Source organism: Camelina sativa, chromosome 1 (assembly GCF_000633955.1).
Source record: "Camelina sativa cultivar DH55 chromosome 1, Cs, whole genome shotgun sequence".
Lineage (NCBI taxonomy): Eukaryota > Viridiplantae > Streptophyta > Magnoliopsida > Brassicales > Brassicaceae > Camelina > Camelina sativa.
The window spans coordinates 22,168,874-22,185,467 of record NC_025685.1 but is presented as its reverse complement, the minus strand read 5'-3'; the positions used below and the strand labels follow the sequence as shown (position 1 = coordinate 22,185,467).

The 16,594-nt window shown below is 40.5% G+C and overlaps 1 protein-coding gene across 1 annotated transcript; it reads left to right on the top strand.

The window, feature by feature from the left end:
• LOC109132204 lies at positions 12,362-15,160 on the top strand. Its single transcript, XM_019243413.1, has 2 exons — positions 12,362-13,992; positions 15,116-15,160. Exon 1 carries the CDS (start codon positions 12,491-12,493, stop codon positions 13,838-13,840), a length of 1,350 nt encoding a protein of 449 aa, XP_019098958.1. The 5' UTR covers positions 12,362-12,490; the 3' UTR covers positions 13,841-13,992; positions 15,116-15,160.

Genomic DNA, 16,594 nt, shown 5'->3' with positions numbered 1-16,594 from the left:
CCTCCAGAGCCTTATAGGGCGTCATCCTACGAGCCCCAAGCAAAGGAGGCTGTTACCAAACCCGATAGGTCCCGAAGAAGCCACTCAGATGCCTATCCGACACCTCACCCGACGAGGTACATGATGACCTATTCGATGCCACCATCGAGCACCCATTTGGGTGACCAATTAGGTACCTTCCCTCTGCTTTACCAGATGCCGTACACTATGCTATACTCGATGGATCCTACGAGCCGCTACACGGGTGACCATTCTGGACCATTACCACCATACCCATCGTATTACCCGATATCCTACCCGGTGAGCTACGCGATGCCTTACCCGATCAACCTCTCGGATACTGGTCCGAGCAAATCGTCCGTGCACATAACCGAGCTCTCTGACGAGCAAATCCTGACACCTGCTGAAGCCGGTGACGAGCCTGGGTACACCTTGGCGAGCATGGAGGCTGACACAACCTCCTTCACCAACCCATGAGGTATCACTTTCATCCAAACCATTGTTTATACCATTGCATTTTGTTTCATTTTTTTGTGTGATTCTCAGATTTCTTTTTCAGACTTTTATTTACACAAGGGACTGTGTAATTTAAGTTTGGGGGAGGGTATGAGAATGTATTTAACATTGTGTTTCATTTTCTTATTTTCTTATTTCAAATTTTTGCTTACTAGTTTTATTCATTTGAGTCTGCATCTATTTGCATAAAAAACCCAAAAAAATTGAAAAATTTTAAAAATTAAAAAAAAAAGAGTGTTCATGTAGTTGCATTTAGATATTAAGATTGAGTTTAGACTGCTTCATAGAGGATTGTTGTATATGCAATTTATGGGACAATGATTAAAACCACCTTGTTTAAAGTCCAACCTTAGGACTGAAGTTATAACCCTTAATCACAGTTCATTGTTGCTAGATCAATCTTTGGGAAAAAAATGAAAAATCTTTGTTTTAAAACCTTGTGTCTTTTGAAAGTTTCTTCCACTTGTGTGAAACTTGCTTGAATATTGCATCATCTCTATATTATTGGACTTAACCTGAACTTAAATTATCTTGCTTATGGAATTTGAATGCTTGCTCATGATAAATCTAAACTCAGTTTAAAACTCCAATTTTGCCAATCTTTTTGTTTAACCCGAATTGTTTCCCCTACCCTTGAACCCAAACCTTTTCTTTCAAACCTTGTTGTAAATTGTTGAGTGAGGCATTTTCATGGTGCTATAAATTGTGAAACCTTGAGAGTATTGAGAACGACAGAGAACTAGCTCTTGTTTTAGCTAAGTTTAGAATCATTTGGACTAGCTAATAGAATCAGTTTTGGAAGTAGGTGGTTAGCATGTTTATTTGGGGTTGGGTTGAGGAATAAAATATAAAGTAAAGAAGAGAGTCCCTCAACCTGATCAGAGCGGATCTAAGAGCAAGAAGAACAACCCAAAGACCTACCCGGGCTACCCGAGTTGAACCTCGTGCACCACCTCGAGCAGACCCTCGGGAAGGACTGAGCAGCTAGGTTAAAAGGGTTTCCATATATAAACCCCCCTCTTTTTCCTCTCGCCCTAGCACGCCGTAGACACTCAAACCAGAGAGCGAGAGCTTCTAAGAGAGATCTTGAGCGACTCAAACTCTTTTTCCACTTTGTTAGGATTCAATTTTCGTTTCTTTTGCTATTCTTTTTAGTTTCGATTCTGTACTTCATTAATTTTATCTTATTTTCAATACAATGTAATCTTCATTTATTTGGGTTTTTATGCTTTTTACCATGAGATCTGAGTAGTGAAATAAAGTTTCTAGGGATGGGATAGACAAATATGTGTTCTTGATCGGTTAGGATGTCTTAGCTTGAATGTTTATTTTATATAAATTTCCTTCTAGATTGATGTTCTTAATGCTATTTTCAGACCGAGAGGTTGAGACTAAATCTAGGGTGTTTTGCCATCGAGAGATGTTGTTGAAATGCTTGAATCAATCAATGCTAGAGATTTACTCACTTAGCCTAAGAGATTAGATGTGTATGGAGTTTAGTGACAATAATGAATCGGTTTGTAATGTCTGCTTGGTCATGTTTCTCCAACGAGAGTTGGGTAGGGCGTGACCAAAGTTGATTGTTTCTATCACGAGAGTGATTTAGCAAGATTTAAGAGATTCATTGTCTAGGAAATATTTGCTTGAGGCATGTAGGACATCCAAATTGGTCAGGAGCAATTAGAAGTCGATTACCCCATCCTTAGAGCATCATTGGTGGGAGATGCTCTGTGGGTTACTCATGTAATTGGGCCTCAATTATTGAATAAAAAACCCATTAATGGGTCCAAAGAAGAGAGAATCATTGATGTGGGAAGCATCTGAAGCAACCCCTTAAGAACGCTATGTGGCGTTTTATCATTGGTTGGCTAGTAAATATAAAACCAAAATTGTTTTTTTCTTTGCCATTTTCTTCTTCTTTCTTTCCGAATTTCTCTCTCTATTCTCCTGTCGAATGAAGCGGCGAGAGAACAAGCGATTGTTCTGAAATCGGAAAAAATCAATGGATTCACGTCGAGTCCTTTGATTTTTCCAACTTAAATCTTATGGTTGGTTGTTTACCCAGAGGCGATGGCTTCCAGATTGGCGAAACCGTTGGATCTGACGCTTGCTGGAGGGATTTCATTAGCACCTTCAGAGATTGATCAATCATTGGTAAGTGAGATATTTGAATCACTATAATACTGATTTCCTGAGAATATACTTTGATGAGACATCACAATATCTTGGTTTAGTGTTGATTTACTTTTGGTCTTGATTCAAGCCTCTTGAATCCTTTTATTAACTAAAATAAAGAATTGTGTTATGATTATTATAAATTCCAAGTCCTAGCTATAGGGAATTGTGTTCTACAATTTTGTTTTGATAATTATAAATAATGGTGTTTTGATAATTCTGCATGTCTCCGTGACTTCTTATGGGATTATGCTGGTGGTTTTCTTGAATTCCTTTTTGCTATTATATCTGGTAGTTTGGGTGATTAATGTTGGTCATGTGATGATATCTTCATTCATGTTTGTCATCTTGTAGGTACAGACATTGAAGACTGGTATCCTGAAGCTGTTTGACAGTATCCAAGGACTTCTTCAACCAAATAGACGCACTAGCTTGTTTGGAAGACAACAGGTAAAGCTACTTTCATGTGATTTTCTGCATTTTCGTTTCAGTTGATTTCAGTACACATCGAAGACGGGATTTCAGTAACCTTGAGTTGAGTGAGTGAAAGACATAGATTCTCAAGGATCAACTGTTACTTCTGTTCTTCTGTGTTAACAGTTGCTTTTGGTAGAGGAAAACTGTTTCACTTTACATTGTCAAATTATTTGCATGTCTTGTAGTATCCCATCCTAGTTTTTTTAACAAAAGAAATACTGCAGAAAGATATCTGTAGCTGCTAATTTTTGTTAATAAGCTATCTTGTGGAAGTTTTCTTAAGAGACAATTTACTAGAGCTTCTTGGATGGACAAGAGGTGTTGATATCCGGGTGGTGGTGAACTGATGTCAGCATATGAAACTTGTCGTTTTTATGGTGGATGATGAATGAGATGATATGATGTGATGATGAACAGGTAGAATGCAAGGAGTTTCAATTTCCCTTATGCTGTTGTAGTATAAGAGATGTCAATCCTAAATGAGTGTTATGCAAGCAATCATGTTATGAATATTTGTCTACGTCAAGCCAAATATGTAGGATGTTTGTCACTAACAACCTAATGATGAATGTAAAATGTAGAATGTAAAAGCTTATAAATCTAGATGCTAAAAGTAAAGAGAACATGATGATCTAAACAACAATGCAATGAAACAGAAATATAAACTATAGTAATGCAAGTAATAAACTAATGCAAGGCAAGTAATGAACAGGAAACTAAATGAATGTAACAGAAAAGCAACTAAAATGAAATAGGAATTGAAACAGGATAAACACAAAGCATAAACAAGAATTTTGGGGATGAGCTCGAGCAAGCACTCAATCGAGTGTGCGATCGAGTACAGGGTCGAGTCAGACAAATGCGAGAAACAGAACAATGCAAACAAAACAGAGCAAGACAAAAGTAAATCAAACAACGACCAAACAACAGGATTTAGACTAAGAAATCAATAGACAAGGAAGGTCTTGAGGAGGGATTCATGGGCTGGACTAATGATTAAGGTCATCTAACTTGGTCAACAAATCTCAATCAACTTGAGCTAATCTCTAGACAATGATCTCCTAGAACATGTTAATCCACTCTCATGGCAAATACAATCAAGCTCATATATTTCTAGACTTGTTCTCACAAAGCAAAGAACTTATACAAGCAAGCATTAAGCAACAGATCATTTATGTCAAAAATCAAACAAGACATCTAATCTCTTAGCATGCCTAATGATAATCTCTAGATCTAGCCTTATCTTGCAATCTAGACATTGGTGTGATGCTAAGAAGCTTAAAATCAAATCCTACCCTCTCAGTTATAGGATCAGCATAGAGTACATCTAGCCTAGAAGAGATCTATAACAATCAAGCTTGGCCTAGCTAAACAAACCTTAACCACAATTCAGCCTAACCCATCCTCAAGATCCTAAGCAACTACTCACAAATGCTAAACATGATGAACAAAGTCATAAAACCAGAAAATAACGAAACTTGCATGATTAGATAGATGAAACAGAGATCTACAATATTGAAGAAGGAATCAAACTCGAATTCTTAATATTTTGAAAGTTATGAAACAAACAAATATCAAGGAATCTCTTTTTTTCCTTCAAAAGTAGATGAGAGATCTAAGAAAATAAAAGTGCAAAGAGCATAAATTCCCAAAAGGGTAAATACTTGGTTTTAGAGTATCTAAAAAAATTGGACTCTAGCCTCCTTGGTGGCTGCAGAGTGGAAGCCCTAAAAATGCTAGAAGACAAAATAGCTAGGCGGCTCGGTCAGCTCGACCAGGTGCTCGGTCGAGTGACCGGTCGATTTGGCTTTTCTTCTGTTCCCTCCACTCGGTCGAGTCCGTGTCCGCACACGGTCGAGTGTTTGGTCGAGTGGAACTCCGGACCTTGGTTCTTCAGCTCTAACTCCCTTGCTTTCTCCTCTTCAGCATTGCTTCCATGCTCCTTAGGCTCCAAAATCACCTGTTTATGCAAGAAAAAATGCAAATGCAATGCAACTATACTCTAATGCATGAACAATCCTAAAACTATGCAATAATGGTCAAAAAGGATAGCAAAAGATGCAAAAGATGTGAATATATTAAGGGAAAACAGGGTAAAATATATGAACATCAGCATACTTGATTATTAGTCTAGACAAGCTGGGGAAGGAAAAAGGGGATTCTTACGTCTTATCACTTCACCGTGGGGAGCGTCGGTGTGGTGCGTCAAGTAGAAAGGACGAGGTATGAGTTTATGAGTTCGTGGCGATGTCGTTTGGGTTAACAAACGCGTCAGCATCGTTTATGAGATTGATGAACAGCGTGTTTCAGGAGTTTCTGGACATGTCTGTCATCATTTTCATCGACGATATCCTGGTTTATTCTAAGAGTCCTGAGGAGCTTGCAGTGCATTTGAGGGCAGTTCTGGAGAAGCTGCGGGAGCAGAAGTTGTTTGCCAAGTTGCGCAAGTGCAGTTTCTGGCAGCGTGAGATGGGTTTTCTGGATCACATAGTTTGTGCAGATGGGATTTCTGTAGATCCAGAGATGATTCTGGCTATCAGGGATTGACCTAGACCGCAAAATGCCAAAGAGATCAGGAGGTTTGTGCTGGGCTTTTCTAACAGAGCACGTCCTATGACTAAGTTGACAGGGATGAATGTTCCTTTCGTTTGGTCACAAGAGTGCGAGAAGGGCTTTGCAAGCCTGAAGGAGATGTTGATGACCACTCCAGTGTTGGCTTTGCTTGAGCAGGGAGAACCCTATGTGGTTTATGCGGATGCATCCAGAGTTGGTCTAGGGTGTGTGTTGATGCAGCATGGGAAGGTGATTGCCTATGCTTCGCGGCAGTTGTGGAAGCATGAGGACAACTATGCTACCCATGAACTGGAGATGGGTGATGTAGTTTTTGCCCTGAAGATTTGGAGATCTTATCTTTATGGTGCAAAGGTATAGGTGTTTACAGATCATAAGAGCCTGAAGTACATATTCACTAACCCCGAGCTGAACTTGAGGCAGAGCCGGTGGATGGAGCTGGTGGGAGATTATGATCTGGAGATAGCCTATCATCCTGGTAAGGCTAACTTGGTTGCAGATGCTTTGAGTCGGAAGCGGGCGGCTTCGGCTCAAGATCAGGATATGGAGTCTCTGGTAGGGGAGATCAGTGCGTTGAGCTTGTGTGCGGTTTCTCAGGAGCCGTTGGGTTTGGTTGCAGCTGATAGAGTAGATTTGTTGAGCAGAGTGTGGTTGGCTCAGGACTCGGATTTGGGGCTGGTGAATGCCTCAAAGGATGTTGACTCAGAGTATCAGGTTTCGGCTAATGGTACTATTCTGGTGCGTGGGCGGATCTGTGTGCCCAAGGATGAGGAGTTGGGGCAGGAGATTCTGAGAGAGGCTCATGCTAGCATGTTCTCTATTCATCCAGGAGCGACTAAGATGTACCGAGATCTCAAGAGGTAATATCACTGGGTCGGGATGAAGAAGGACGTGGCTAGTTGGGTTGCGAGGTGCAATATGTGTCAGCTAGTGAAGGCTGAGCATCAAGTACCAGGAGGATTGCTGAAGAGTCTTCCCATTCCAGAGTGGAAGTGGGATATGATTACTATGGAATTTGTGGTTGGTTTGCCAATGTCCAGGACGTTTGATGCTATTTGGGTCATTGTGGACCGGTTGACTAAGTTGGCACATTTTCTGGCCATTAAGATGACTGATGGAGCAGCGGTCTTGGCTAAGAAGTATGTGAAGGAGATAGTCAGGTTGCATGGGGTGCCAACGAACATTGTGTCTGATAGGGATTCCAAGTTCACTTTGGTGTTCTGGAGGGCATTTCAGGTAGAGATGGGAACTAAGGTGCATATGAGTAGAGCGTATCATCCCCAGACAGATGGACAGTCAGAGAGGACGATCCAGACGTTGGAGGATTTGCTGAGGATGTGTGTGCTAGATTGGGGTGGCCATTGGGCAGATCATTTGAGCTTGGTAGAGTTTGCTTACAACAACAGTTACAAGGCGAGTATAGGGATGGCACCTTATGAGGCTTTGTATGGGAGGTTGTGTCGTACACCGTTATGCTGGACTCAGGTGGGGGAGAGGAGTATGTACGGGGCAGATTTTGTTCAGGAGACCTCGGAGAAGATTCAGGTTCTCAAGCTGAACATGAAGGAAGCTCAGGATCGGCAGAGGAGTTATGCCGATAGGAGGAGGAGAGATCATGAGTTTCAGGTTGGAGATAGAGTGTACCTCAAGATGGCCATGTTGCGGGGTCCGAACAGGTCATTGACTGAGACTAAGTTGAGTCCGAGGTATATGGGTCCGTTCAAAGTGATTGAGCGAGTTGGGCCAGTGGCTAGCATTTCATAAGGTTTTCCATGTGTCTATGTTGCGGAAGTGTCTTCGTGAGGATGATCAGTTGTTGGCTAAGATTCCTGAGGATCGGTGGAGTGCGGGCCATGGCTAGCCCCCCGCTAGCCGCCCAAACGGACCCCAAGCTGGCCCTACAGGGCATCGATCTTAATCCTTCATCGTGGCAAATGGAACTACTCATCCAAATCCACATTAAGTTATTGGTGCGCCAAGCGTTCCTCGAATCCCGGTCCCCACCCTTTAACAACCTTCCCACAGGACAAGTTGCCACCAATTGATTTTTATGTAACAACCCGTCCCGTGGACCCCTCTAGTCCCCCGCTAGCTGCCCCAATGGACCGTCCGTGGACCCATGCTAGCCCCCCGCTGATATGATCATGAGACCATCCAAGACAACCCTTGAGTCTTGCTCAACACGAACGAAGTGAAAGATCAACTCTTCCTACCAAACTGCTATTTGGGATGCATTCTTACCGCATCTAGAGCATATCTCGAAGTTGAATCAGTCCAATCNAAGGCGAGTATAGGGATGGCACCTTATGAGGCTTTGTATGGGAGGTTGTGTCGTACACCGTTATGCTGGACTCAGGTGGGNAACCTATGAGCATTCAAAGGAGGATTCCGACCAAGCCAGAAGTACTCAAGCTATGAACAAAACTGTTCTGAAATCTTGATCCATCCTAGAACCACTGAGAATTGGAAGCACGTTAAAATCAGTTCATACTTGAAAGATATGGATATTTCAAGTCAGTGGATCTGTCCTAGTTCCATTTTCGCGTCTGAGCCAAAGATCGTGTTACACAGACCAACTCAGAATCAATTTGGACACGAAATCAACTGGAGGATCTCAATGGATCTCTTATGTTTCCAACAAGCTCAAGAACACAAGATTTGGCCAACAAACCACAGAGTTACGTCCCATTTGCCAAAGGAGGTGGATCTATTTCTTAACTTGATGAGTTTCAGGTCCAGTTGGTTTAAGAGCTTCCAGAATTATGTTTGGCAACCAGGAGTTGTTTTCTACTAAGCCCAAGATGAAGAAATGATACAGCCCATGCTGTTTCTCATCAGCAAATTGGATCAAGGAGTCAAAGAGAGTTAAAAAGATCAAGGAGGTACTTAATGGGCTAATACAAGAACTTATGGAAAAAGAGAGCATGAGAATTTATTTTGGGGATGATACCTATCAAGTCCAGCCCAGTTTGAGCCTAATTCAAGTCCAAGAAAGCCCAAAATAATCACTTTATTTTGTGGTCAAAGAGAAGTGACGAAAATTGGAGTTCAACTCACCTTGGGAAGACAAAATTCAAGAGTTGAATCTTCATTCAACTATCTATCTTTATTGTTTTTAGTTTCAAGAATAATACTTGGCTTTGTTACCAAGTTTTCTTATCTTATATAAACTCATGTAAGAGTAAAGAAATAATCAACAATCCAACTTTTTATCAAAACCTTTTCTTTTTGAGAGTGATTCTCTTCTGTTCTTTGTGAACAAAACCGATTGCTTGGTGTGATTCCAACAATCAAAACCGACTACTTGGTGTGATTCCGATAGTCAAAACCCCGATCTCCTTGGTGCGAGGCTGAGAGATCCGATCTTTTTGGTGTGAGGCTGAAAGATCAAACCGGTATATCAAGAGTCTTTCCGCAACTCTTGTGCGACCATTCATTCCACCATCCTTATTCTTGAGGCTTCGTCGTCTTTAGAATCAAGGTGTCTCTATCAACCAACTCGAAGGTGCCGAATCCTTGGGAGGATCATATCACATGGTATCAGAGCACACCCTTGAGTTTGGTATTCTATCATTCTATCATCTTCTAACCGTTCATCTTCTTCCTATCATTTTCTATCTTTCAATCTTCTATCTATCATCTTTCTATCTTTCCATCTTCTTTATTTTCATCTTCTCATCTTTTCATCTTCTATTTCTATTTATTTTATTTAAAAAAAAAAAGGCAAAAAAAAATAAAACGAGAAAAAAAAAGAAGGAAGAAAAAAAAAAGAAAAAGAAAGAAAAAAGAAAAAAAAAAGAAAAAACAGAGAAGAAAAAAAAAGGCAAAAAAAAAAGCAAAAAAAAAAAGAAGAAAAAAATGTCTAATGATCCACAAGTTCAAGCACTTATGGGAGAGATGCGACGGTTGATGAGGGTTGAGATGAGTGCAATCTACAAGAGGTTGGATGAAGTACAAGTGGAGGCATAACAAAGACAACCACAAATGTTGCAGCATAGAAGAGAAAGAGATCAACTTAGAGTATTAAGGGTTGACGATTATTACACTACTCAATCATCAAGAACAAGCCATAGGAGGCCACAACACAGAGATGGCATGGATCAAACTTATGAAAACATTGGAGGTAATAAGTTGGAGATTCCTACCTTTCAAGGCAGGAATGATCCAGATGCATACCTAGAGTGGGAGAAAAAGATTGAGTCGGTTTTTAGTTATCAAAACTATTGCGAAATGAAGAAGGTACAAGTTGCAGTCACTGGATTGTGTGATTATGCCATTACTTGGTGGGATCAGTTGGTGATAAGCAGGAGGAGAAATGGAGAACACCCTATTGAGACTTGGGAAGAATTGAAGTCTATTTTGAGGAAACGATATGTTCCCAACCATCACCATCTTGGTTCAAATCATATTCTAAGGAGGCCTTCTAGACCAACTGATGGAGCGTCTACTGTCACACCAAGTTACCAACGAGAAAGGACATCTCTTGTTTTTAAAGAAGAGAAAGCTGCTTTTGTTTCGTTACCATCACCAAAGGAGCACAAGGAGTTGTTGGTTCAGAAAAATCTGTTAGAAATAGCAAAATCACCGAGTGAGCAAACAGAAGCCGAGGAACCAAAGCACAAAGAGATCAGCAAAGATCAGAGTGAGGAAGCCGCGAAGAAAGGCATTATCATCAACAACCTTGATAGTATGGATGATTCATCTGATGAACCAACAAGGAGAGAAAAGCCAACATTACATTTATCGTCAAGCAAGATAGAGCAAGTTGTTGATTTTGTAGGAACCAAGAAAGATCTCACTATAAACTGTGCAAATCTTCCTCATGGTAAGCCACCAGAGTCACTTCAACACTCTCCAACCCAAAGTCTTACAGTTTCGAGGACGAAACTTTTTCAAGAGGAGGGGTATGATATGATCATGAGACCATCCAAGACGACCCTTGAGTCTTGCTCAACACGAACGAAGTCAAAGATCAACTCTTCCTACCATAATGCTATTTGGGATGCATTCTTACCTCATCTAGAGCATATCTCGAAGTTGAATCAGTCCAATCAGAGTTTAGGTGAAGGAGTTATTCATTTTACAAATCAGGTGAACTCATGGCTACGCGACTTAGACCTACGAGCATTCAAAGGAGGATTCCGACCAAGCCAGAAGTACTCAAGCTATGAACAAAACTGTTCTGAAATCTTGATCCATCCTAGAACCACTGAGAATTGGAAGCACGTTAAAATCAGTTCATACTTGAAAGATATGGATATTTCAAGTCAGTGGATCTGTCCTAGTTCCATTTTCGCGTCTGAGCCAAAGATCGTGTTACACAGACCAACTCAGAATCAATTTGGACACGAAATCAACTGGAGGATCTCAATGGATCTCTTATGTTTCCAACAAGCTCAAGAACACAAGATTTGGCCAACAAACCACAGAGTTACGTCCCATTTGCCAAAGGAGGTGGATCTATTTCTTAACTTGATGAGTTTCAGGTCCAGTTGGTTTAAGAGCTTCCAGAATTATGTTTGGCAACCAGGAGTTGTTTTCTACTAAGCCCAAGATGAAGAAATGATACAGCCCATGCTGTTTCTCATCAGCAAATTGGATCAAGGAGTCAAAGAGAGTTAAAAAGATCAAGGAGGTACTTAATGGGCTAATACAAGAACTTATGGCAAAAGAGAGCATGGGAAATTATTTTGGGGATGATACCTATCAAGTCCAGCCCAGTTTGAGCCTAATTCAAGTCCAAGAAAGCCCAAAATAATCACTTTATTTTGTGGTCAAAGAGAAGTGACGAAAATTGGAGTTCAACTCACCTTGGGAAGGAAACCTTGGGAAGACAAAATTCAAGAGTTGAATCTTCATTCAACTATCTATCTTTATTGTTTTTAGTTTCAAGAATAATACTTGGCTTTGTTACCAAGTTTTCTTATCTTATATAAACTCATGTAAGAGTAAAGAAATAATCAACAATCCAACTTTTTATCAAAACCTTTTCTTTTTGAGAGTGATTCTCTTCTGTTCTTTGTGAACAAAACCGATTGCTTGGTGTGATTCCAACAATCAAAACCGACTACTTGGTGTGATTCCGATAGTCAAAACCCCGATCTCCTTGGTGCGAGGCTGAGAGATCCGATCTTTTTGGTGTGAGGCTGAAAGATCAAACCGGTATATCAAGAGTCTTTCCGCAACTCTTGTGCGACCATTCATTCCACCATCCTTATTCTTGAGGCTTCGTCGTCTTTAGAATCAAGGTGTCTCTATCAACCAACTCGAAGGTGCCGAATCCTTGGGAGGATCATATCAAGTGGTATCAGAGCACACCCTTGAGTTTGGTATTCTATCATTCTATCATCTTCTAACCGTTCATCTTCTTCCTATCATTTTCTATCTTTCAATCTTCTATCTATCATCTTTCTATCTTTCCATCTTCTTTATTTTCATCTTCTCATCCTTTCATCTTCTATTTCTATTTATTTTATTTAAAAAAAAAAAGGCAAAAAAAAATAAAACGAGAAAAAAAAAGAAGGAAGAAAAAAAAAAGAAAAAGAAAGAAAAAAGAAAAAAAAAAGAAAAAACAGAGAAGAAAAAAAAAGGCAAAAAAAAAAGCAAAAAAAAAAAGAAGAAAAAAATGTCTAATGATCCACAAGTTCAAGCACTTATGGGAGAGATGCGACGGTTGATGAGGGTTGAGATGAGTGCAATCTACAAGAGGTTGGATGAAGTACAAGTGGAGGCATAACAAAGACAACCACAAATGTTGCAGCATAGAAGAGAAAGAGATCAACTTAGAGTATTAAGGGTTGACGATTATTACACTACTCAATCATCAAGAACAAGCCATAGGAGGCCACAACACAGAGATGGCATGGATCAAACTTATGAAAACATTGGAGGTAATAAGTTGGAGATTCCTACCTTTCAAGGCAGGAATGATCCAGATGCATACCTAGAGTGGGAGAAAAAGATTGAGTCGGTTTTTAGTTATCAAAACTATTGCGAAATGAAGAAGGTACAAGTTGCAGTCACTGGATTGTGTGATTATGCCATTACTTGGTGGGATCAGTTGGTGATAAGCAGGAGGAGAAATGGAGAACACCCTATTGAGACTTGGGAAGAATTGAAGTCTATTTTGAGGAAACGATATGTTCCCAACCATCACCATCTTGGTTCAAATCATATTCTAAGGAGGCCTTCTAGACCAACTGATGGAGCGTCTACTGTCACACCAAGTTACCAACGAGAAAGGACATCTCTTGTTTTTAAAGAAGAGAAAGCTGCTTTTGTTTCGTTACCATCACCAAAGGAGCACAAGGAGTTGTTGGTTCAGAAAAATCTGTTAGAAATAGCAAAATCACCGAGTGAGCAAACAGAAGCCGAGGAACCAAAGCACAAAGAGATCAGCAAAGATCAGAGTGAGGAAGCCGCGAAGAAAGGCATTATCATCAACAACCTTGATAGTATGGATGATTCATCTGATGAACCAACAAGGAGAGAAAAGCCAACATTACATTTATCGTCAAGCAAGATAGAGCAAGTTGTTGATTTTGTAGGAACCAAGAAAGATCTCACTATAAACTGTGCAAATCTTCCTCATGGTAAGCCACCAGAGTCACTTCAACACTCTCCAACCCAAAGTCTTACAGTTTCGAGGACGAAACTTTTTCAAGAGGAGGGGTATGATATGATCATGAGACCATCCAAGACGACCCTTGAGTCTTGCTCAACACGAACGAAGTCAAAGATCAACTCTTCCTACCATAATGCTATTTGGGATGCATTCTTACCTCATCTAGAGCATATCTCGAAGTTGAATCAGTCCAATCAGAGTTTAGGTGAAGGAGTTATTCATTTTACAAATCAGGTGAACTCATGGCTACGCGACTTAGACCTACGAGCATTCAAAGGAGGATTCCGACCAAGCCAGAAGTACTCAAGCTATGAACAAAACTGTTCTGAAATCTTGATCCATCCTAGAACCACTGAGAATTGGAAGCACGTTAAAATCAGTTCATACTTGAAAGATATGGATATTTCAAGTCAGTGGATCTGTCCTAGTTCCATTTTCGCGTCTGAGCCAAAGATCGTGTTACACAGACCAACTTAGAATCAATTTGGACACGAAATCAACTGGAGGATCTCAATGGATCTCTTATGTTTCCAACAAGCTCAAGAACACAAGATTTGGCCAACAAACCACAGAGTTACGTCCCATTTGCCAAAGGAGGTGGATCTATTTCTTAACTTGATGAGTTTCAGGTCCAGNATAGGAGGAGGAGAGATCATGAGTTTCAGGTTGGAGATAGAGTGTACCTCAAGATGGCCATGTTGCGGGGTCCGAACAGGTCATTGACTGAGACTAAGTTGAGTCCGAGGTATATGGGTCCGTTCAAAGTGATTGAGCGAGTTGGGCCAGTGGCTAGCATTTCATAAGGTTTTCCATGTGTCTATGTTGCGGAAGTGTCTTCGTGAGGATGATCAGTTGTTGGCTAAGATTCCTGAGGATCGGTGGAGTGCGGGCCATGGCTAGCCCCCCGCTAGCCGCCCAAACGGACCCCAAGCTGGCCCTACAGGGCATCGATCTTAATCCTTCATCGTGGCAAATGGAACTACTCATCCAAATCCACATTAAGTTATTGGTGCGCCAAGCGTTCCTCGAATCCCGGTCCCCACCCTTTAACAACCTTCCCACAGGACAAGTTGCCACCAATTGATTTTTATGTAACAACCCGTCCCGTGGACCCCTCTAGTCCCCCGCTAGCTGCCCCAATGGACCGTCCGTGGACCCATGCTAGCCCCCCGCTGATATGATCATGAGACCATCCAAGACAACCCTTGAGTCTTGCTCAACACGAACGAAGTGAAAGATCAACTCTTCCTACCAAACTGCTATTTGGGATGCATTCTTACCGCATCTAGAGCATATCTCGAAGTTGAATCAGTCCAATCAGAGTTTAGGTGAAGGAGTTATTCATTTTACAAATCAGGTGAACTCATGGCTACGCGACTTAGACCTACGAGCATTCAAAGGAGGATTCCGACCAAGCCAGAAGTACTCAAGCTATGAACAAAACTGTTCTGAAATCTTGATCCATCCTAGAACCACTGAGAATTGGAAGCACGTTAAAATCAGTTCATACTTGAAAGATATGGATATTTCAAGTCAGTGGATCTGTCCTAGTTCCATTTTCGCGTCTGAGCCAAAGATCGTGTTACACAGACCAACTCAGAATCAATTTGGACACGAAATCAACTGGAGGATGTCAATGGATCTCTTATGTTTCCAACAAGCTCAAGAACACAAGATTTGGCCAACAAACCACAGAGTTACGTCCCATTTGCCAAAGGAGGTGGATCTATTTCTTAACTTGATGAGTTTCAGGTCCAGTTGGTTTAAGAGCTTCCAGAATTATGTTTGGCAACCAGGAGTTGTTTTCTACTAAGCCCAAGATGAAGAAATGATACAGCCCATGCTGTTTCTCATCAGCAAATTGGATCAAGGAGTCAAAGAGAGTTAAAAAGATCAAGGAGGTACTTAATGGGCTAATACAAGAACTTATGGCAAAAGAGAGCATGGGAAATTATTTTGGGGATGATACCTATCAAGTCCAGCCCAGTTTGAGCCTAATTCAAGTCCAAGAAAGCCCAAAATAATCACTTTATTTTGTGGTCAAAGAGAAGTGACGAAAATTGGAGTTCAACTCACCTTGGGAAGGAAACCTTGGGAAGACAAAATTCAAGAGTTGAATCTTCATTCAACTATCTATCTTTATTGTTTTTAGTTTCAAGAATAATACTTGGCTTTGTTACCAAGTTTTCTTATCTTATATAAACTCATGTAAGAGTAAAGAAATAATCAACAATCCAACTTTTTATCAAAACCTTTTCTTTTTGAGAGTGATTCTCTTCTGTTCTTTGTGAACAAAACCGATTGCTTGGTGTGATTCCAACAATCAAAACCGACTACTTGGTGTGATTCCGATAGTCAAAACCCCGATCTCCTTGGTGCGAGGCTGAGAGATCCGATCTTTTTGGTGTGAGGCTGAAAGATCAAACCGGTATATCAAGAGTCTTTCCGCAACTCTTGTGCGACCATTCATTCCACCATCCTTATTCTTGAGGCTTCGTCGTCTTTAGAATCAAGGTGTCTCTATCAACCAACTCGAAGGTGCCGAATCCTTGGGAGGATCATATCAAGTGGTATCAGAGCACACCCTTGAGTTTGGTATTCTATCATTCTATCATCTTCTAACCGTTCATCTTCTTCCTATCATTTTCTATCTTTCAATCTTCTATCTATCATCTTTCTATCTTTCCATCTTCTTTATTTTCATCTTCTCATCCTTTCATCTTCTATTTCTATTTATTTTATTTAAAAAAAAAAAGGCAAAAAAAAATAAAACGAGAAAAAAAAAGAAGGAAGAAAAAAAAAAGAAAAAGAAAGAAAAAAGAAAAAAAAAAGAAAAAACAGAGAAGAAAAAAAAAGGCAAAAAAAAAAGCAAAAAAAAAAAGAAGAAAAAAATGTCTAATGATCCACAAGTTCAAGCACTTATGGGAGAGATGCGACGGTTGATGAGGGTTGAGATGAGTGCAATCTACAAGAGGTTGGATGAAGTACAACTGGAGGCACAACAGAGACAACCACAAATGTTGCAGCATAGAAGAGAAAGAGATCAACTTAGAGTATTAAGGGTTGACGATTATTACACTACTCAATCATCAAGAACAAGCCATAGGAGGCCACAACACAGAGATGGCATGGATCAAACTTATGAAAACATTGGAGGTAATAAGTTGGAGATTCCTACCTTTCAAGGCAGGAATGATCCAGATGCATACCTAGAGTGGGAGAAAAAGATTG

What these genes read in the sequence shown, in the direction of transcription:
- LOC109132204 (XM_019243413.1), top strand. Translation starts at nt 12,491, where the DNA reads ATGTTGCAGCATAGAAGAGAAAGAGATCAACTTAGAGTATTAAGGGTT.